The 19357-nt window shown below is 38.0% G+C and overlaps 1 protein-coding gene across 1 annotated transcript in view; it reads left to right on the top strand.

Moving 5' to 3' along the window:
* Positions 1-19357, top strand: part of EPB41L4B (erythrocyte membrane protein band 4.1 like 4B) — a 182625-nt gene that overhangs the window by 147608 nt on the left and 15660 nt on the right. The window contains exons 7-14 of the mRNA XM_056520799.1: positions 4218-4338; positions 5097-5184; positions 9640-9728; positions 10554-10623; positions 10722-10891; positions 14197-14306; positions 14973-15003; positions 19082-19115. Of these exons, the coding sequence (XP_056376774.1) occupies positions 4218-4338; positions 5097-5184; positions 9640-9728; positions 10554-10623; positions 10722-10891; positions 14197-14306; positions 14973-15003; positions 19082-19115 (713 nt within the window). The remainder of the gene's footprint in view (positions 1-4217; positions 4339-5096; positions 5185-9639; positions 9729-10553; positions 10624-10721; positions 10892-14196; positions 14307-14972; positions 15004-19081; positions 19116-19357) is intronic.

Here is a 19357-nt window from a genome sequence, read left to right on the forward strand (position 1 = left end):
AATGCACATGGCCCCGACTTCAATTCCAGCTAAATTCTCTCTCCAAAAGTCCAATGGCGCTCCTTCTGTTCTGAGACCTGTAGTGTGCCAGCAGAGCACTTTACGTCCACATATGGGGCGTTTTCTTAATCGGGAGAGATTGGGCTTCAAATTTTGGGGTCCATTTTCACTTACTAACTTAATTGGGGTAACTTTATAATTTTTGTGTTAAAAATCTAATTTTTCATTTTCATGTCCGACTTCAACGCAAAGTCGTCAAACACCTGTGAGTTGTTAAGGCTCACTATACCCCTTGTTACGTTCCTTAAGGGGTTTAGTTTCCAAAATAGTATGCCATGTGGGGCTGTTTCTTTTTTTTTTCCTTCCTGTTCTGGCACCATGGGGGCTTCCTAAATGCAACATGGCCCTACAAAAACCATAACAGCAAAATTTGTTTTCCAAAATCCCACAGTTTCTCTTCCCCTCTTTTGCCATGTTGTGAGCCCGCAGAGCACTTTATGTCAACATATGAGGTATTTCCATACTCGAGAGAAATTGGGCTACAAAAAATTTGGGGGTCTTTTTCTACTTATACCACTTTTAAAAATGAAAAAATGGGGCTACAAGAACATGTTAATGTAAAAAATGTAGATTTTGATTTTTCTCCTCCATTTTGCTGCTATTCTTGTGAAACACCTAAAGGGTTAACAAACTTTCTGAATGTCATTTTGAATACTTTGAGGGGTTTAGTTTCTCTAATGGGGTCATTGATGGGGTATTTCTCACAGAGAGGCCCCTCATATCCACTCCACACTTAACTGGTCCCTGAAAAATTCAGATTTAGAAATTTTCGTGAAAATTTTGATAATTGTTGCCCTCTAATGTCTTCAAAAAGTAAAACAATGTCAACTTTCTGATGCCAACATAAAGTAGACATATTGTATTTGTGAATCAATATATAATTTATTTGAAATATCCATTTTCTTTAAAAGCAGAGAGTTTCAAAGTTAGAAAAGTGCTACATTTTATTTAATATAAAATGCCAATAAAGTTATATTAAAAAAGTGCTAAATTTTAAAACTTTTCATGAAAGTTTGGGATTTTTCACCAAGAAAGGATGCAAGTAACGACAAAAATGTACCACTATGTTAAAGTAGAATATGTCAAGAAAAAATGGTCTCTGAATCAGAATAAAAGGTAAAAAGCATTCCAGAGTTATTAATGCATAAAGTGACAGACAGTGGTCAGAATTGCAAAAAAAAAGGGCTGAGTCCTTACGGTGAAAAACAGTCTGACTCCTTAAGGGGTTAACCCCTTCCCGACCCAGGACGTACCGGTACGTCTAAGGTCCTTACTCTTTCTATAATGCTGGGCCATAGTTTGGCCCCGTGTCATAGCGGGTCGGGACCGGCACCTAGCAATGGGCGGGACCCGTGGCTAACAGCGTGCGACACTGATCGCTGTGCCGCGCGCTATTAACCCTTTAAACGGGGTGTTAAACGTTGATCGCCACGTCTAAAGTGAAAGCTAATAAGTGCCAGTTTGCTCAGTGGGCTGTTTGGGATGCCGCGGCAGTCCCGAACAGCAGGAGGACACAAGGAAGGTGCCTTACTTTCCTCCTCAGTGTCCTGAAATCCAGGCATGAGCAGTCAAGCGGCAGAAACTGATCTATGCTATGGCATAGCATTGAACAGCATGACAGATCAATGTACTGCATGTTACAGTCACCTATCGAGGCTATAACATTGCAAAAAAAGTGGCAAAAAAGTTAATAAAAATCACTTAACTCCTTCCCTAATAAAAGTAAGAATCACCCCTTTTTCCCCATTTAAAAAAAATACAAAAAAATTGTGTAAATAAAAATAAACATATGTGGTATCGCCGCATGCAGAAATATCTGAATTATAAAAATATATCATTAATTAAACCGCACGGTCAATGGCGTACGCGCAAAAAAAAATTCCAAAGTCCAAAATAGTTTATTTTTGATCACTTTTTATATAATGAATAAATGAATTAAAAGCGATCAAAAAGTCCAATCAGTACAAAAATGGTACTGCTAAAATAAAAATTATATAGGGGTCAGAAGATGACCATTTTAAAGATATAAATTTTCCTACATGTAGTTATGATTTTGTCCAGAAGTATGACAAAATCAAACCTATATAAGTAGGGTATCATTTTAATCTTATGGACCTACATTATGGTCATTTTTATCGAAAAATTTACTGCGTAGAAATGGAAGCCCCCAAAAGTTACAAAATGGTGGGTTTTTTTTTTACGTTTCGCTGTAGATTTTTGGGTAAAATGACTGAAGTCATTACAAAGTAGAATTGGTGGCGCAAAAAAATAAGCCATCATAAGAATTTTGGGTGCAAAATTGAGAGTTTTGTTTTTTTCTCCTTCCCTTTAAAAAATCATAAGTGCAAAAATGGAAAAAACCCATGAAGGGGTACTCCACTAGAAAACTTTTTTTTTTTTTTTTTTTTTATCAACTAGAGCCAGAAAGTTAAACAGATTTTTAAATTACTTTGGTTTAAAAATCTTTATCCTTCTAGTATTTTTTAGCTTCTATATGCTCCACATGGAGTTCTTTTCTTTTTGAATTTCCTTTCTGTTTGACCACAGTGCTCTCTGCTGACACCTCTGTCCAATTTAGGAACAGTCCAGAGCAGGATAGGTTTGAAAGGAAATTCAAAAAGAACTTCCTGTGGAGCATATAGCAGCTATAGAAGTAATTTACAAATCTGTTTAACTTTCTGGCACCAGTTGATTTAAAAAAAAAAAAAAAAATTCCACTGGTGTACCCCTTTTAATTTTCTGGCACCAATTGTTTTGAAAATTGTTTTCCACTGGACTACCCCAGTTAATATTTTTTCATATCAACTGGCTCCAGAAAGTTAAATAGATTAGCTGTCTGCTCACATCTCCCCTAGCATTAGCAAAACTACAACTCCCAGCTTGTCCTCACTGACAGTGGGAGGATCACAAGCTGACAGTGGGAGGATTTTTCCTCCAGCTGTGAGCCCTGCGCTCACAACTGTCAATCAAGGAAGTGTGTCCATGACATAGGTGATGATGCATGGACACAGCAGGACTAGTAGGTGTCCTAGCAGGCAGGGGGGGCAGTTTGACTGGCTTTTTCAGTATGAAATAATGATTTTTTTTTTAATAAAAGCAATTTCAAAACCTATTGGTTTTGCATGCTTTACAATATATCAAAAGATTTTGTATTTGACAGTGCCCATTTAAAGCGGTTGTCCTGGCAAAACTTATAAAAATCTGGTCAGGGATGGGATAGTTTAAAAAAAGAATACTCCAGAGGAATAAAAATTTTTTTTCAAATTAACTGATGCTAGAAGATAATACATATTTGTACATTTTTTCTATTTAAAAATCTTATGCCTTTCAATACTTATCAGCTGCTGTATGCTCCAGAGAAAGTTGTGTAGTTCTCCCCAGCCTGATCAGTGCTCTCTGCTGACACCTCTGTCCATGTCAGGAACCGTCCAGAGCAGAATAGGCTTGCTAAGGGGATTTGCTCCTACTCTGGACAGAGGTGGCAGCAGAGAACACTGTGGTCAAACTGGAAAGCACCACACAATCTTCTCTGGAGCATACAGCAGCTGATAAGTACTGGAAGGATCAAGATTTTTAAATAGAAGTAATTTACAAACGTGTATAATTTTCGGGCAGGAGTTTGTTTGAAAAAAAATTTGAGTACCCCTCTCTAAAGTACAGCAGTGTTTCGGAGTAAATCACAGCACACTCTAATAAGAGGACCTTTTTGTTTTATGCTTGCTGTGGCCCAGGCAGCATGAATCAGTTGGCTTTAAAAATGATCTTCCCCTTTTCTCATTCAAAAAACAAAAATCTTTTGTTGCTTACAGCTCAAGGATTCTGATATGGCTCATACCGAACCAACTTTCTGCAACATTTTATGGTCCGCTTCAAATATTAGCAATACAGATATCACTTAGTTAATTGTGAACATTAAAGGTCATGCATTTATCATTGAAGCAAAAGGTTGTAAGGCTTTTTTGACCATAATAAATGTCTAATATAATGAAGTATCATATATTCCCAAAATTAATGCTCCACCAAGATTCTGTTAAAGAAAATGTTGAAAAGTAGCATCCGGAAGATATTTAAAGTTTGATAGAATATTTTTATAATTAGTTTTTTTTGTGGTCAGTTTTGTATTGTGAAGTCTGATATATGGTTGTATCATGTTACAGCTGAGCTTGGTGAGTGTGAACATCCAGAACACTCACCAGAATTGGTGTCAGAATTCAGATTCATTCCAAACCAGACTGAAGCTATGGAGCTTGATATCTATCAGAAGTGGACAGACTGCAGGTATACTACATAGATCATATAGATGGGTACACATTGATTGTCCTGTATAAGTGGACCTCATGATGATGGTTAGCTACAGAGACCAAATCTGTATCTCCCTCTTCCTACTGATTCTACCTACTGTTGGCTCATTTAGAAACTGATGGAAACCAATCCCACTAAATCATTTTGAAGTCCTGGCTAGCACAGAACTCATAATATATGTATTTAATGAATTCCATATATTCACTGCTATTGTTAGATCTCACCTCTAAAATATATAACCTTTATTAATGTAACCTCTAAAATAAGTCAATACGTATATAAGCATTGGCTTAGCTTTTAATTAATTAATTTTTATTTTATGAAAGCCAAGCAATGCAGACGAGTTTATTCTGTAGATTCACGATTACTATTAGCGTGCGTTTACACACATGGATTTTCTGCTGCAGATCTGCTTCTGCAGATTTTGCTACCCAAAATGCAAATACTCATGTGTAAATTTACCCTTAAACATGGTATAGTGGACTCTAACAATTCATCTGTATGAGGCATGTCTGATTTACCCACAACAACCAATCACTGCTCAGTTTACATTTCTAAAATTGCTTTGGTAAAATGAAAGCTGACTTGTGATTGGTTGCTCTGGGCAAATTGGCTTTTTTCTCAGGCAGATTGATAAATCTGGGCCAGTGTATGCTCTTTGACCCATCAGTCTATAGATACAATTTCGAAAGACCACAAATGTTTTACATACAACATTTTTTATTTTTTTTTAGGGGGAAAACACCAGCACAGGCAGAACTCTGTTACCTAAATAAAGCTAAATGGCTAGACATGTATGGCGTGGATATGCATGTTGTAAAGGTAAGTCTTATATCATTTGTTTTAGTTGCTTCAAATTTACAAAAAAAAAGGGGTTTGTTGGAGTCTTAGCGCTGGAAGACGTATAAAACATCACTGTTCGCTCCCTGGATCGTAGCGATCTTTGTCTTGCTGCTCTATTATTGGGCTATGAAGCAGCGAGACAAAGATTTCTATGAACCACAGGGTTAATAGTGATGTCACTAACTTCTCAAAGTATATTAAAGTTTAAGCTAATACGTTTTGCTGTACTTTATCACTTAAAGACTAAAGATGTCTTTGACTTGAAAATATAATTTCTCCAGTCATCTTTCATGACAGCACCACAGGAGATTGACACCACCCTCTATAAGGGACTAGAAGTAGACAGAGAGGTAAAAGAGCTAGCTCACCAGTGTTTTCCTGTCCCAATTGGGGCATGGCAGAGAGGCAAGCTTCTCTGATAAGAACATTGGGGTAGATTTATCAAAACTTGTCCAGAGGAAAAGTTGCGTAGTTGCCCATAGCAACCAATCAGATTGCTTCATTCATTTTTCAATGTGTGTAGGGGACTACAAATCCCAGCCAGTAGTGCATTATGTAAGAGGATATATATAAGCTGCTCCTCTTACATATTGCACATGTGGCTGGGATTTTTAGTCCCCTACACACAATATCTTATGCAATATGAAAGGGGAGCAGAGGATAATATATGTATACGCCGCTATCCCAGTCAGAGTCATTGCACGGCTGGCTGAGATTTATCTTATGCAATATGAAAGAGGATCAGATGATTATATATGTTATCCTCTGCCCCTCTCACATATTGTATAAGATATTGTGTGTAGGGGACTATCCCAGCCAATCGTGCATCATGTAAGAGGATATATTATCCTCTGCTCCTCTTAAATATTGCACGGCTGGCTGGGATTTATAGGCCCCTACACACATCTTATGAAATATAAAAGGTGAGCAGAGGATAAAATATTTATGTATGTGTGTGTATATATATAATTAATGTGTGTGTGTGTTTGTGTGTGTGTGTGTGTGTGTGTGTGTGTGTATTTATATAAAATATACCGGTATCCCAGTCAGTCACTGCATGACTGGTTGGGATTTGAAGTCCCCAACACACATTATCTTATGCAATATGAAAGAGTAGCAGATTATTATATATTATCCTCTGCTCCTCTTACATATTGCATATTGAGATCCAGAGAGGAAAGGGTTACAGAGCAGCCTGCAGTGATTTGATGAGGAGATCCAGAGAGGAAAGGGTAACAGAGCAGCCTGCAGTGATTGGCTGACTGCCATTTCGCTCCCACTCGGTGACACACAGTGAGGGAGGAAATTTAGGCATGTAAAGTGAGGGCAAGAGGATCATGCCCCCTGCCTGAGAGAAGATGAGAATCCAGACTGCAACTGATGAAAGCTGTTTTTAATAGAAATATAGGGGCTAAACACATAAAACTTAGATGTACATGATCAGGGTGAGGTACTGAGTAACACATAATTTTTGTATTTTTTGGGGGGGATATCATAGGTACACTTTACAATCTAGGCTGAACTTAAATAGGTTCCTTCTAAAAGGAAAATATGGTGTTAGGAGCTTCTAAGTCTATTGTAGGGTCCATGAACTCATGTATTCCAGTAGTGGCATGAGCTCAGGATGACTCAAGACCACTCAAGAGCTTAATCCTCTTCATCCCCTAATCTCCTCTCTCTTCTCCAGTTGGGACTGTAAATCCTCTATCTCTTTATCTGGTCAGATCTTCACTCAGAGTGGTTAAAAAGAGAAGAATCTAAAGACAAGGATCCAGGGGAGCAAGTTCACAGCTACTCATTTACACCATCAGGGGAATACAAATCAGGGAAGCCTAAAATTTCTTACTCAGATTTTACATTGGCCAAATAGCCTTCTGAAGTCTATCAGTTATACATTTTGAAAGGGATCTGAAACCTTCAGGCTGAATACCTAAGTAGGAAACTTTTAAATCTGGGAGTATCATCACTAAGAAACCAAGGCTTTCAATCTAATCATTCAGAAGCAAGGCAATCTTCAGGTAGAAATCCATTTGCACCCCAGAAAAAGGTTTCTTCCTCCTTCACCCAAAACTTCAGAGATTTTATAATAAGAGTGAATGCTCTTTACAACTAGCTTTCTAAATCCGTTCCCCTGCTACCTAGAAACTTACTGAAAATCCTCACAAAAGCCACCCTTCTAATCATAGCTGCAGCAAAAAAGGAGCTGGTACAGTCTGCTTAACATCCTGAGAATGAAAAGTCCTCTCTTTCCAGTGACCACAGACTTTCTTCACCAAGGGTCTATATTTCATCCAGATCCTAGTCTTAATTGGATGCCAGGCTTCTAAAGTGATGGGAGTCTTTCTAGTGCCGTCATCACTATTCAGCATAGTAGGAAAAAAGTTACCACATCTGCCTTAGTACTTTGATTCTGACCAAAGGGGATTTTTTAGTTTCTTTATGACTGCTAGTCTTCCCCCTAAGGTGTATGATTTGGCCCCTTTTGGGACTTAAATTTACTCCCTAAAGGTCTTTATTCCACCATTTGAACCTTTATTTGATTTTGTTCTTAGGAAACCCTTTTGGAATACAAGCTTTTTGCGCCTTAGCGAGCTGCAGGCTCAGTTTTAGAGAACCTTATCTAAACATCTCTTGAGAGATGTTCCTTAAGTAAGACCCTTCTTCTTTTCTGCCCAAATGTGTTACTGAATTTCACATGTCCTAGGATATTGTCTTGTCTTCATTTTCTCAAAACGCCAAAAGGTGAATTTAGTCTCTTGCTGTATGCAGAACTGTTTTAAGGTATTTAAAACTATTTGACCCCTGGCATATAGGCGTGAACCTTTCTGTTCATTGTTGAGGCATTAATGAAGGCATACATTTCCAAGTATACCTCATTTAAAAGGCTCTTTTCATCAGAGCAGTGACTTCTCCTGGGCTCCCATTTTATAGATTTACAGAGTCACTACATGGTCACCTTCCCACACTTTAATGAGACACTATGGTTGATCAATTGTTGGTGAAAGACCACTCCTTTGGTAGAAAAATCTGTGCGATTGTTTGATATTTTCCTTTTGTGCTGTCATGAAGGATGACTGGAAAAAATGACAATTAGTTCTTACTGGTAATTTAGTTTGGTTAGCTGTATGGGGGCTGGGGAGGGTCTCTTTTAACCTCTTTAATCTGTTGGCTGTCCTCAAAGGGAGTAAAGTCTGTCCCTTTTTATGTTAATGTTTAGTTTTTTTGTGATTTTTCTGTTTTTTTGAGCATGTCCCCTCCCAGTAATACATGTTGGATCTGAGCTCTATGGGGGATATTTATCAAAGCTGTCTATGTCCCGCATCAATATAGACCAAACTACAGAGGGTTAAGCTGGTCTATTGTGCGCCTAATTTATCAAAAGGTGCACAGCTCTTTATAAATTCTGTTCACAGGCTTCGGGATCTATGCTTTAGACTGTATTTAAACCTGCTCCAGCACGGTATGACATTTCGGCGTACTGAAAAGTCGCTTTTGATAAATGCAGCACCAATGCATTTTTCCGTCTAAAATAAACTAGAATGCACTAAAATAGACTAGAATGCATCATGTTCTAAAAATCCTCTAAAGCAAAAGTTGCAGAAAAGTTGCACATATTTAGACCGACTTTCTGTGAGACAAATTTAGACAGGAAAAACCAGTCTAAATCCTTTGATAAATATCCCCCTATATATCCAGGGTGTATTGCTTTCCCTACCTCTCATGTCTTAGTACAGATTGATTCCAAGTTCAGGGTCTATTCACACATGCAGTATCCTGCGCATATATAATGAAGGATTTGAAGCTGTATTCAGTTATTTAGTTTACATTAAAATCTGCTGCATAAAAATCCTGTTCATCAAATCCTGCGCATCAAATCTGCGCAGGACACTGTTCGTGTGAATAGCCCCTTAGGGATCTACGTTTTTTTACTGACAGACACTGATACTAGGAAAGGTGCTTTATCTTGAGGACTTTGATGCTTCCACATTTCTATTCTCCTCTATCTGCTAATATCCCTAACACTAAGGGGGCAGTTGGAGCCAAGTCAAGAGCAGAGTGTTGCTGATGTCAGGAACTGCAGCATATTCCTCTAAAGGATTTAGATGCCACCACAATGACAATTTAGTACATTTTTATGGAAGATTGTTGTTTTATCTTTCCTTCATTTGCCTAAATGCAAAACTAAGTACAAAGACGCGCATAGCTTTTTAACATTTCCATGTAGTAATAGAAAGGAACATTGACTGTGATGCATTCATTGCTACTAAATTAGCCCCTCAATTACTGTATTGTTACAATTTGTTACAATTTGGGAAGTCCAGTGTTCCTTGCTGTTGTGTTGTCCAGCAGGCAGTCCACGCTCATGAAATTCAAAAAATAGTTTGTATGTCATGGTGATAATTTATCTTGACTCCAATAACTCTTCTATTTCAGGGTAAAGATGGCTGTGATTATGCACTTGGACTTACCCCTACAGGAATATTAATATTTGAAGGTTCGAACAAGATAGGCTTATTTTTCTGGTAATGCAGTCTCTTGTTTGCTTAATTATCTCATAACTTAACTTCATGCTTTGAATATCATTTAATAGTATACCACATTCTATTGAAATAATATGTGAGACCATGCTGGCTATACATAAGATAAATAGGCAAACCTGATTCTTATATTGGTGTTGTCTGACAGTCTAATACTTATGGTGGTCTCTATCCTGGCAGATATTGGGACAGGCTTGGACATGTTCTGTTTGCCTAATTCTTTGTTCCTGTAGGCAAGAATTTCTTTCCTTATTGAAATAAACATTTATTTATAGTGAACTTAGGGGAAATAGCCGCTTTCTGAACTAGAGTTAGTAATAATTTTTGGCTGGTTTAAAGGGGTACTCCAACCCTTGACATTTTATCCCCTATCCAAAGGGTAGAGAATCAGATTTCTGATCGTGGGGTTTCGGGCCTCTGGTTCCCCTTCGATCTTCAGGCTGGCACCGCGGCGTTCTGAAATCCTCAGAACACCGGGTTCGAGCAGCCGTGGACATTCATGTCTATTGGAGGGGGCGAGATGAGCATTTAATATTCGGCAGCACATTTTTTTTTCCAGGAAATTCCTTCTAGATTTTTTCCCTGAGAAAATAAAATGGGGGAGTGTGCCGATCCTCTAAACTGGGCTGGAAGTTGCCACTTGATTTTATAGCTACATACTGACAAAGTTCAGTTCTTCTCCTACTGCCTGTGGAAATCATGGTAAATTATTTTCTGGCAGTGAAGATTTTAAGATTATTTTTTCTAATTAATGTTATATTTTTTGTATATGTTTTTTATCTGTTTTTTTTTTTTCTTTCTTTTTGTTAGGCCTAAAATCACCAAAATGGACTTTAGAAAAAGCAAGTTAACCCTTGTAGTTGTGGAGGATGATGAGCAGGTGGGTTTTATAAAATGTTTCTATGGATTAAGTGTAAGCTATTAGCATAATGTCACATGATCTTTAGTTTCTTTTTTTTTTTTTTTTATTTATTGTAGGGTAGAGAACAAGAGCATACATTTGTTTTCCGCTTGGATAACTCCAAAGCATGTAAACATTTGTGGAAGTGTGCAGTGGAGCATCATGCATTTTTCAGGCTGAGAACTCCAGCAAATACAAAACCAGCTCGGTCTGAGTTTATAAGATTGGGATCAAGGTTCCGATTTAGGTAAATATATTGTGTATGTATAGTTGAAATTTACCATTTGTGGAAATTTTAAGTAAATGTTAAACTGGTGAAAGAGCAAGTATAAATTCTGATAACATGAAGATTTTTATCTTGTGTTTATAGTGCACCTTGAGATGTGCACCAAGTGTTTTTAACTGTAACAATTTAAACTCTTAAAGGTAATGTTGTTTTCTTAAAATGACGTCCTGTTTAAATGTAATGTTTTAACAAATTTTAAAAATATTTTCCTTCCCTTAAGGACTAGATTTAAAATGATTTACCTTCAAGTTTGAATTTTTTTTTGTTTTGTTAGTTTTTTTGCCAACTGCGTTTTAGCAGCCAAGACATTTATTGTGATGGCTGTATGATGCCTTGTTGTTTTTTGGAGAATTACTGTGTAATTTATATTAAAAAAAAATTATATATACAGTATAATATACAGTACAGACCAAAATTTTGGACACACCTTCTCATTCACAGAGTTTTCTTTATTTTCATGACTATGGAAATTGTAGATTCACACTGAAGGCATCAAAACTATGAATTAACACATGTGGAATTTATAGACATAACAAAAAAGTGTGAAACCACTGAAAACATGTCATATTCTAGGTGGAAAGTGTCCCCAAGTGCAGTCACAAAAACCATCAAGAGCTACAAAGAAACTAGCTCACATGCGGACCGCCCCAGGAAAGGAAGACCAAGAGTCACCTCTGCTGCGGAGGATAAGTTAATCCGAGTCACCAGCCTCAGAAATCGCAGGTTAACAGCAGCTCAGATTAGGGACCAGGTCAATGCCAAACAGAGTTCTAGCAGCAGACACATCTCTAGAACAACTGTTAAGAGGAGACTGTGTGAATCAGGCCTTCATGGTAGAATAGAAAAAAAAGGGTGAAAAAACAAATTCAGCTCACCACTATGCGATACTGGATGAACAGAAGTCCTATATGGTGCGGAGAGCAGGGCAGGCATACAGAGTGGACTGGTTTTGTTGGGCTCATTTAGGCTATACACTATATAAGGGGCACATGCCCATACATTTTTGTGCCATGACTAAGAGACAGATTCGGCTCGAAACGCATTGGTTGTTTCTTCTTTGTGTGTCTCATGTCAATGGATATACGATGTTTTTAACCTAATGGATTAAAAGTCAAGTTTTATGCACCTTTCATCTTTACAAGTGGAGCAGCTGGAGGTCCATGCTTTTTTGCTCACCTTTTGTTCTTCATGGTAGAATATCTGCTAGGAAACCACTGCTAAGGACAGGCAACAAGCAGAAGAGACTTGTTTGGGCTAAAGAATAGAAGGAATTGACATTAGACCAGTGGAAATCTGCTCTTGGTCTGATGAGTCCAAATTTGAGATCTTTGCTTCCAACCACCGTGTCTTTGTGCGGCGCAGAAAAGGTGAACGGATGGACTCTACATGTCTGGTTCCCACTGTGAAGCATGGAGGAGGAGGTGTGATGGTGTGGGGGTGCTTTGCTGGTGACACTGTTGGGGATTTATTCAAAATTGAAGGCATACTGAACCAGCATGGCTCCCACAGCATCTTGCAGCGGCATGCTATTCCATCCGGTTTGAGTTTACTTGAACCATCATTTATTTTTCAACAGGACAATGACCCCAAACACACCTCCAGGCTATGTAAGGGCTATTTGACCAAGAAGGAGAGTGATGGGGTGCTGCGCCAGATGACCTGGCCTCCACAGTCACCAGACCTGAACCCAATGAAGGCAAAAGTGCCAACAAGTGCTAAGCATCTCTGGGAACTCCTTCAAGACTGTTGGAAGACCATTTCAGGTGACTACCTCTTGACGCTCATTAATAGAATGCCAAGAGTGTGCAAAGCAGTAATCAAAGCAAAAGGTGGCTAGAACCTAGAATATGACATATTTTTAGTTGTTTCACACTTTTTTGTTATGTCTATAATTCCACATGTGTTAATTCATAGTTTTGATGCCTTCAGTGTGAATCTACAATTTTCATAGCAGTGAAAATAAAGAAAACTCTTTGAATGAGGTGTGTCCAAACGTATGAACTTATGGTCTGTACTGTGTATATATGTGTGTGTGTATATATTGTAAGGATTCCTCCTTGGGGAATAGCTCCGGGATCGTCCTGGACACTGCCACGGGACACCTTTCCACTCAATAAACCCGCAGACAACCGTTATTCATGCAAGCCTGGCACCTTGCCAGCTTTATTTAGACAGGTTGCAGGTAAAACAAAACATAACTCACCAAACCAAAGTCCTAGACCGTCTGGTCACTGACTACACATATCAGCATGCCCTGACTACTATCTGGTGAGCTACCCTCAGCCAGCATAAAACATGTGCCCCTGCAACCTGTTACTCACAGTTCACACCACTTCTTCACTTCTTGGACCACTCACAGTTCGCTGTGTGTTTCCTCAACAGGGTCCGTGTGTCTCCCCCTACAGCGACATGCTGTTACCCAGGGAGAGCCCCAACTATTCTGTTTCTTTTCCTTTTAAACACACTTTCCCTTCCTGATACCTCATTAATCAGGCCACAGGTGGAGCATTCTGCAGAGATAGCAAGGGAAATACACCCTTTCCTTGCCACACTGCCACAATATATATAAATATATATATTTGCAGTGTGAAAAGAGCAGAAAGTATTTTTTGCCATTTTTATACTGTTCACATTTCACTTTAAATATGCTATTAAGATAATTCTTTAGGTTAGTCTGGATGTGTGTCTACCTAAAGTGTTGGTCTTACATTTTTATAAAGCATACATAACAGAAAAATAAATGTATTTTAAATATACCCTTTTTTTCTTTATCTTATCAAGACATCTCTATTAAAAAAATGTTTGTAACTTATATTAGCATGCTCCTGTGCCTATTTGTCATAGGCTGCACTTAGGGTTGTGCTGTTGCAGCAGGCTCACTGAACAGACAAGAAAAAAACTCTTTCCTGCTTCGCAGGCAAGCACCAGCGGTACAATCTTTGTGTAAGGCTGGTGTCACACATTGCAGTTTTTTTCCCAATGCCATTTTTAAGCAAGTGGATTGAAGTGGATTCAAAAGGAATGAAAAATATAAAGCAAGGAGTTATATTCCTTCTTCCTGCTGGATCCACTTTTGACTTTTGTCTAAAACTGCAGGGGCAGTTTTGGAAAAAAAAATGCTGTGTGGGATACCAGGCTAAAGATTTTAGTAGCTAAAGCAACACTTTAATAGCATCAAATTTTTATTATAGTGATGTAGTTACTGTATTTTCTTACATATTTACCACTATTTTAAAGTGTATAAAAAGTTCTATATTTTTTTTAAGTGGGAGGACAGAGTACCAGGCTACCCATGCTGGTAGATTAAGAAGAACAAGCACATTTGAAAGGAGACCTAGCAAGCGATATCCATCACGAAGACATTCTACCTATAAAGGTTTTCTTTTTCATATTTCTATGGATCTGATATAAGTCTTTGTAAAACGATTTAGCATTTTTGGTGTTTTAGAAACGGTTTCTTAATCTTAGGGTATTAGAAACATAAAGTAGCTACAGCCCTGCTAGATGGGTTTCTGAGAAGTAAACAAAACATTGACATCTCATCCTTAAGGTTATCAGTGTTTAATCAAAGAAATGCCAAACCCTGGGACCCCCCTAGCAATCAGTCGAGTGAAATGGAATGTTCCGATACCGTACGTACTGATGTGCCATGATCACTTTCTTCTGTTGACTGGAACTACCACTGATTACACATTGATGGTCCATCCTAAGTAGATCTCTGAAGAAGCGGAACATTCCAGACTTGTGTATGAGGTTGGATACTCTGCACACATCATAGCTGGACATTTCACTGTATCTGCTTTTTTTATGTGTATGCGTTTCTTTTCTTTATAGATTTTTTTTTTTTTTTATACTGTCTAATTTTAAGTAGTTTTGACAAGGATGGGCACCTTAGTTTTTATTGCTTCTTTTTCTCCTCTGCATATTGTGATCTTTTCTAAGAATAAAACATTAATGTATTTTGACATGTATTTTTTTGTTTTACAACAATAATACTTTAAACTATATGACAACTAACAGATGGGTTTTTTTTTGTCTTTAGCTAGCAACCCTATGAAGCCTCATCATCTTAGGTAGGTAGCAGCTAAGTTTCCGTATGTATTGTAACTTATCAATTTGCTCGTGATAAAAAAGTTGTTTTTAAAAATAACGTTTATATGTTATGTATGTATACATACATATATGAGCATCTGTCACCACTATCTGAATTGCAGTAAAATTTGTATTGAAATCAGAGGTGAAGCTCGTAGCATATGCCATTTAAAATACTGGTCTCTTATGGGGCAGATGTGTTTTGGTACCCCTTAGGTACCGAGGCCCCGATGCAACTGCTACCTCTATAGCTATGTCCCTGATTGAAATGTACTTTATGATTAAATTATTATTTTTATTTATTTTTTGTCCTGTGTAGAGCTGTTTTACAGGAAAATGTTTTTTATAAGTGAATCAGTCTAATGGGTTTGTGTATTCGAATGAGTTTAAAGACTGTAGCTTCCGGGAGGATTTTGACAAATCATAGTAAATGCGACTCTGAATCTGAAGTTATATGACAGACAGCTGTTTTTATGTAGGGGGAAGCCTTTAATGACATGTTTTCTAATATAACTGTACAGGGTGGGCAACCCTTTATAAATATTAAGATGCTGTATCTGATGCAGCAAACTATATTAAAGTAATCTAAACTGGTTGTTAAAAATTATCAAAAAGGAGGATTTTTATTTGCAAGAAACTGTCATGCTTTTTATGATCACTTGCATGTGTTAATATGCTATTGTACTGGAACATCAAGCTGACGGTATGTGATTTTTTTTTTAAGTACCACAGTGCTTCCCAAAGCCTTAAAGGGGTTATTCGCCAAAAGGTGTTTTTAGTACTTGCTGCCAGACAGTAATGGGCATGCTTAGGAAGGATCTGTGCTTGTTTTGGGGCTAAATGGCTATGTTGTGAGTTCAACATAACGCTGTGGCTATCTTTTTGATATTCCCTATTTCCTGTTGGAGATCCCCCTGTCAAACTACAAATCCCATAATACATTGTTTGGAAGTCTGAGGTCACTTTTCTTCCTCCCACATATCAGCCACCCCACCCTTTGAAGCACAGGTGTGCTGCCTTCCTTGCTATGCTGTGTAATCAATAGACCAATGTTTTCTAACCAGGGTGCCTCCAGCAGTTGCAAAACTAAAATTCACTGCGGAATGATCTCCTTCCCACCCAGCGGTTGCTCCACTCATTAAAGCAGACAGGCTCCCTGTCATCACCTGACTAGTGATGTAATGCATCAAGCTGCACTGCAACCTGGGACATCAGTCATTTTGTATGCTGGAAAAAATAAGAATTGTGAGCCCCATAAAACACAGGTAGAGACACTATATCATGAACTACACTAATTTACAGCCCCTGTAGCATAGACTAGGTAAAAGAAAAAAAAATCTCTGTGCATTATTTTGTCAAACCTTTTCATTGTTGCACAGTATAAGACTGAAGGAAAATGAAGAAAAATGTATTGCTCTCTGGGAATTGTTGTACCCAGAGCAGATGTGACTTTTCTCTATTGGATTTAAAAGAACCATATGTCCGCTGTATTTACTAGGTTACTGGGGGCTTTGGTTTAACAGTGTGAGTGATGGATTTTTTGATGCTTTAGTGCAGTCTTATAGCTGATAAAAGTGAAATCTGCTGGCTTGTACAATGATGACAGTACTGTGGTCGTTTGTAAGCTTGTGGGTATTAAAGACCACATGGTAATGTCATGTCTAAAATCTGTGTGGTCTGCTAGATAGTTCCCTTCGTAGGCATTAAAGTAAAATATTAAGACGAAGAAGGTGCTACTTTGTTGTCTCTTCACGTACACAGGGAAAATGCTTTCTGCACAGAATAAAATTGGGTTTTAGCAATGAAATGCCATTGTACATACTGTAGACCTGTATTTGTTTCCTTTGTATCTGAATAGCTGCAAGAGTTAACATACTGTATAGCAGAATTACCCAGGCATAGCACAATGTGTCATCTTGCCACAGTCCTTGACATGAGATGACATGGGAAAACAAAGACAACATCTTTTTGGGGGATTACGTGGTGATAGTAACATGTTGGCCTCTTTCCAATAATTTAGTTATTGGTAGTTGCCGTACACAAGTTAATTCTAAGAGCAGCATCTTTCTAAGCTTTTTGTAAAACCTTTTGAGAAAACTATGGCCAAAATAAACAGGCAGCAATTTCTATTAAATTAATTGCAAAACCTTACCAGGTCATAATATCTTGTATAGGGCTGGATGTGATCCAGGAGAATGGTTTCCATAGCAGCCAAACACTGAATATAAAGATCACGGCGCAGTCTTACAGCGTGGAATAAAGGAATGATTGGTTATTAGGCAGTTGATAATTTCAGATGGGAAGTAGAGACAGTTTAGTACTCGGGCTCCTGCACTTCTGGGTCCTTATTTAATAGCTGCTGCAGGTTGACTACATTTGATGCATAAAGTATGAGAATCTCACGTCGTCTTTGCTCAGTCACAAATCTGTCTTATGTCCTCTTCCTTGTTTTGCTGGTAGAATTGATGCAGATGATTAGTCTATAAGGTTCTTTAGATTTCATTTGTAATATCATAGACAAAACACAATTATCTGGTCAGAATTTATGATTTATGCATTAAGGTTTTCTTAATGCTTAACATGCTATAAGGAAAGTATGCAGCTTTCTTGACAACCCCTTGGAAGGTAAATAAAACTTTTTTTTTTTTTTTTTTTGGTCTATTAAATGTTTGAGGCAGTCTGAATCTGTGTTTTACTCGGAAGCTCTCCACAATAGCACAAAAATGTAAGTGCCTGGAGGTCTGATTTTCTTTTTTTTGGCACAACCGTGCACAATAGTAATTTTTCTAAATAACTTTGTTAGCAATTTGGATTTTAAATACCTCAGCGAGGCACCTTTCTCCCCGCTCCTCTTCAAAGTCTTTATTCATCTTGAGACTCCATTGCCAAAGTATGACCCATTATGTAGTTATAGTTTTGATGGTCTCATTTTGACAAAGAACACAGAATAATAAAAACCTAAAAATATTACAGCAATACTCCATATGTGATCATATGTTGCTGTTGGGGAATACACAGAAGGAAGGGAGCATCATTTTGTATATTTAGCGAAGATTTTGCTAGGACCATTTTTGCTTGATGGAGCTGTGTGAGGGCTTGTTTTTTTTTGCAGAACAAGCTGTAGTTTTTCTACCTAAATTGTGTCTGAGGCAAAGCAGCAATGACACAATATAGAGGGAGTACTGTGAGTCCTGCAATGTGTACTGCCTGCCACCCAGCTTTCTCAGTCTCCTGGAGAGATTCTGTCTGTTATGGAGTCATACTGGATCTCTTTGGGAAAGCTGGATGGCATGCATACTACATGCCACCCAGATATCCCTGTCTCCTGAAACCCCCATGCCCTCTCGTTGCCCCTTCACTGATGTTTTCTCTCGGCATACAATAAATTCTCTCTTACCTCTCTCTGCCCTGACCCCTCTCCCTGCCCTAACCCATCACCCTGCCATAACTATTCCTGCCACCTGCCTGCCGGACAGTTAAATCCTACTTTATCCGTTGATGAACAGAAGTCCTAGAGACTTGCATGGGACTTTTGGTACATTTCTTCAGGTTACTCTAAGGTTGCAAATGTAAGATTGATTGAGTGACCTTACAGTTTCATCTAGGTCATGGGATAAAGTGTCTACGTGACTATGATAATATAAGTCCCAAATAGGCAGCAAAGAAATGGAGCACTCACCAGGTCATTCGGGGTTATCAAGCTTCTTTTATTTCATGTAGCTTGGCTGCATGCAAGGGAAAGCGGACAAAACAAGGTAGGTGTTTGTATGCTGCCAAGATACATAAAATAAAAGAAGCATGATGACCCCGAATGACATGGTGAGTGCTCCATTTCTTTGCTGTCTATTTGGGGGTTATATTTGTACTGTCTTGATGTGAGCTCCGGGAAGGTCTTTTATTGGAGAAGAGCATAGCAGATCAGTGGATCGCGGAGTAGCGGTGCCGGGCTCTTTCCGTTTGGGACTGTGACTATGATAATGTTATGTATTACTTATGTTATCAATAATTTTAAAGTTTATTGGAGGAAAAACTTATGTTTTTTTTTTTTTTTTCTTTAAGCACTAGAAATACTCCTGAAGTTCAGAACTACCAGGTAAGTTTCAATTTAGTTTGTTTTTGATATAACACACTTCAAATAAATATTTATTATCTGGTGTAAATGAGTAGTTACCCCTTACATTATTGTATGTCACGGATAGGAAGCAAAGTGTTTTATTGTACGTTTAGGACATAGCTTTAAGATGTGACTGTGATACAATAGTTATGGCTGTTATCAGACAGCAGCCAATCATTATTAAAGGGGTACTCCACTGGAAAATACTTTTCTTTAAATCA

Source organism: Hyla sarda, chromosome 5 (genome assembly GCF_029499605.1).
Source record: "Hyla sarda isolate aHylSar1 chromosome 5, aHylSar1.hap1, whole genome shotgun sequence".
In the NCBI taxonomy this organism is placed as follows: Eukaryota; Metazoa; Chordata; class Amphibia; order Anura; family Hylidae; genus Hyla; species Hyla sarda.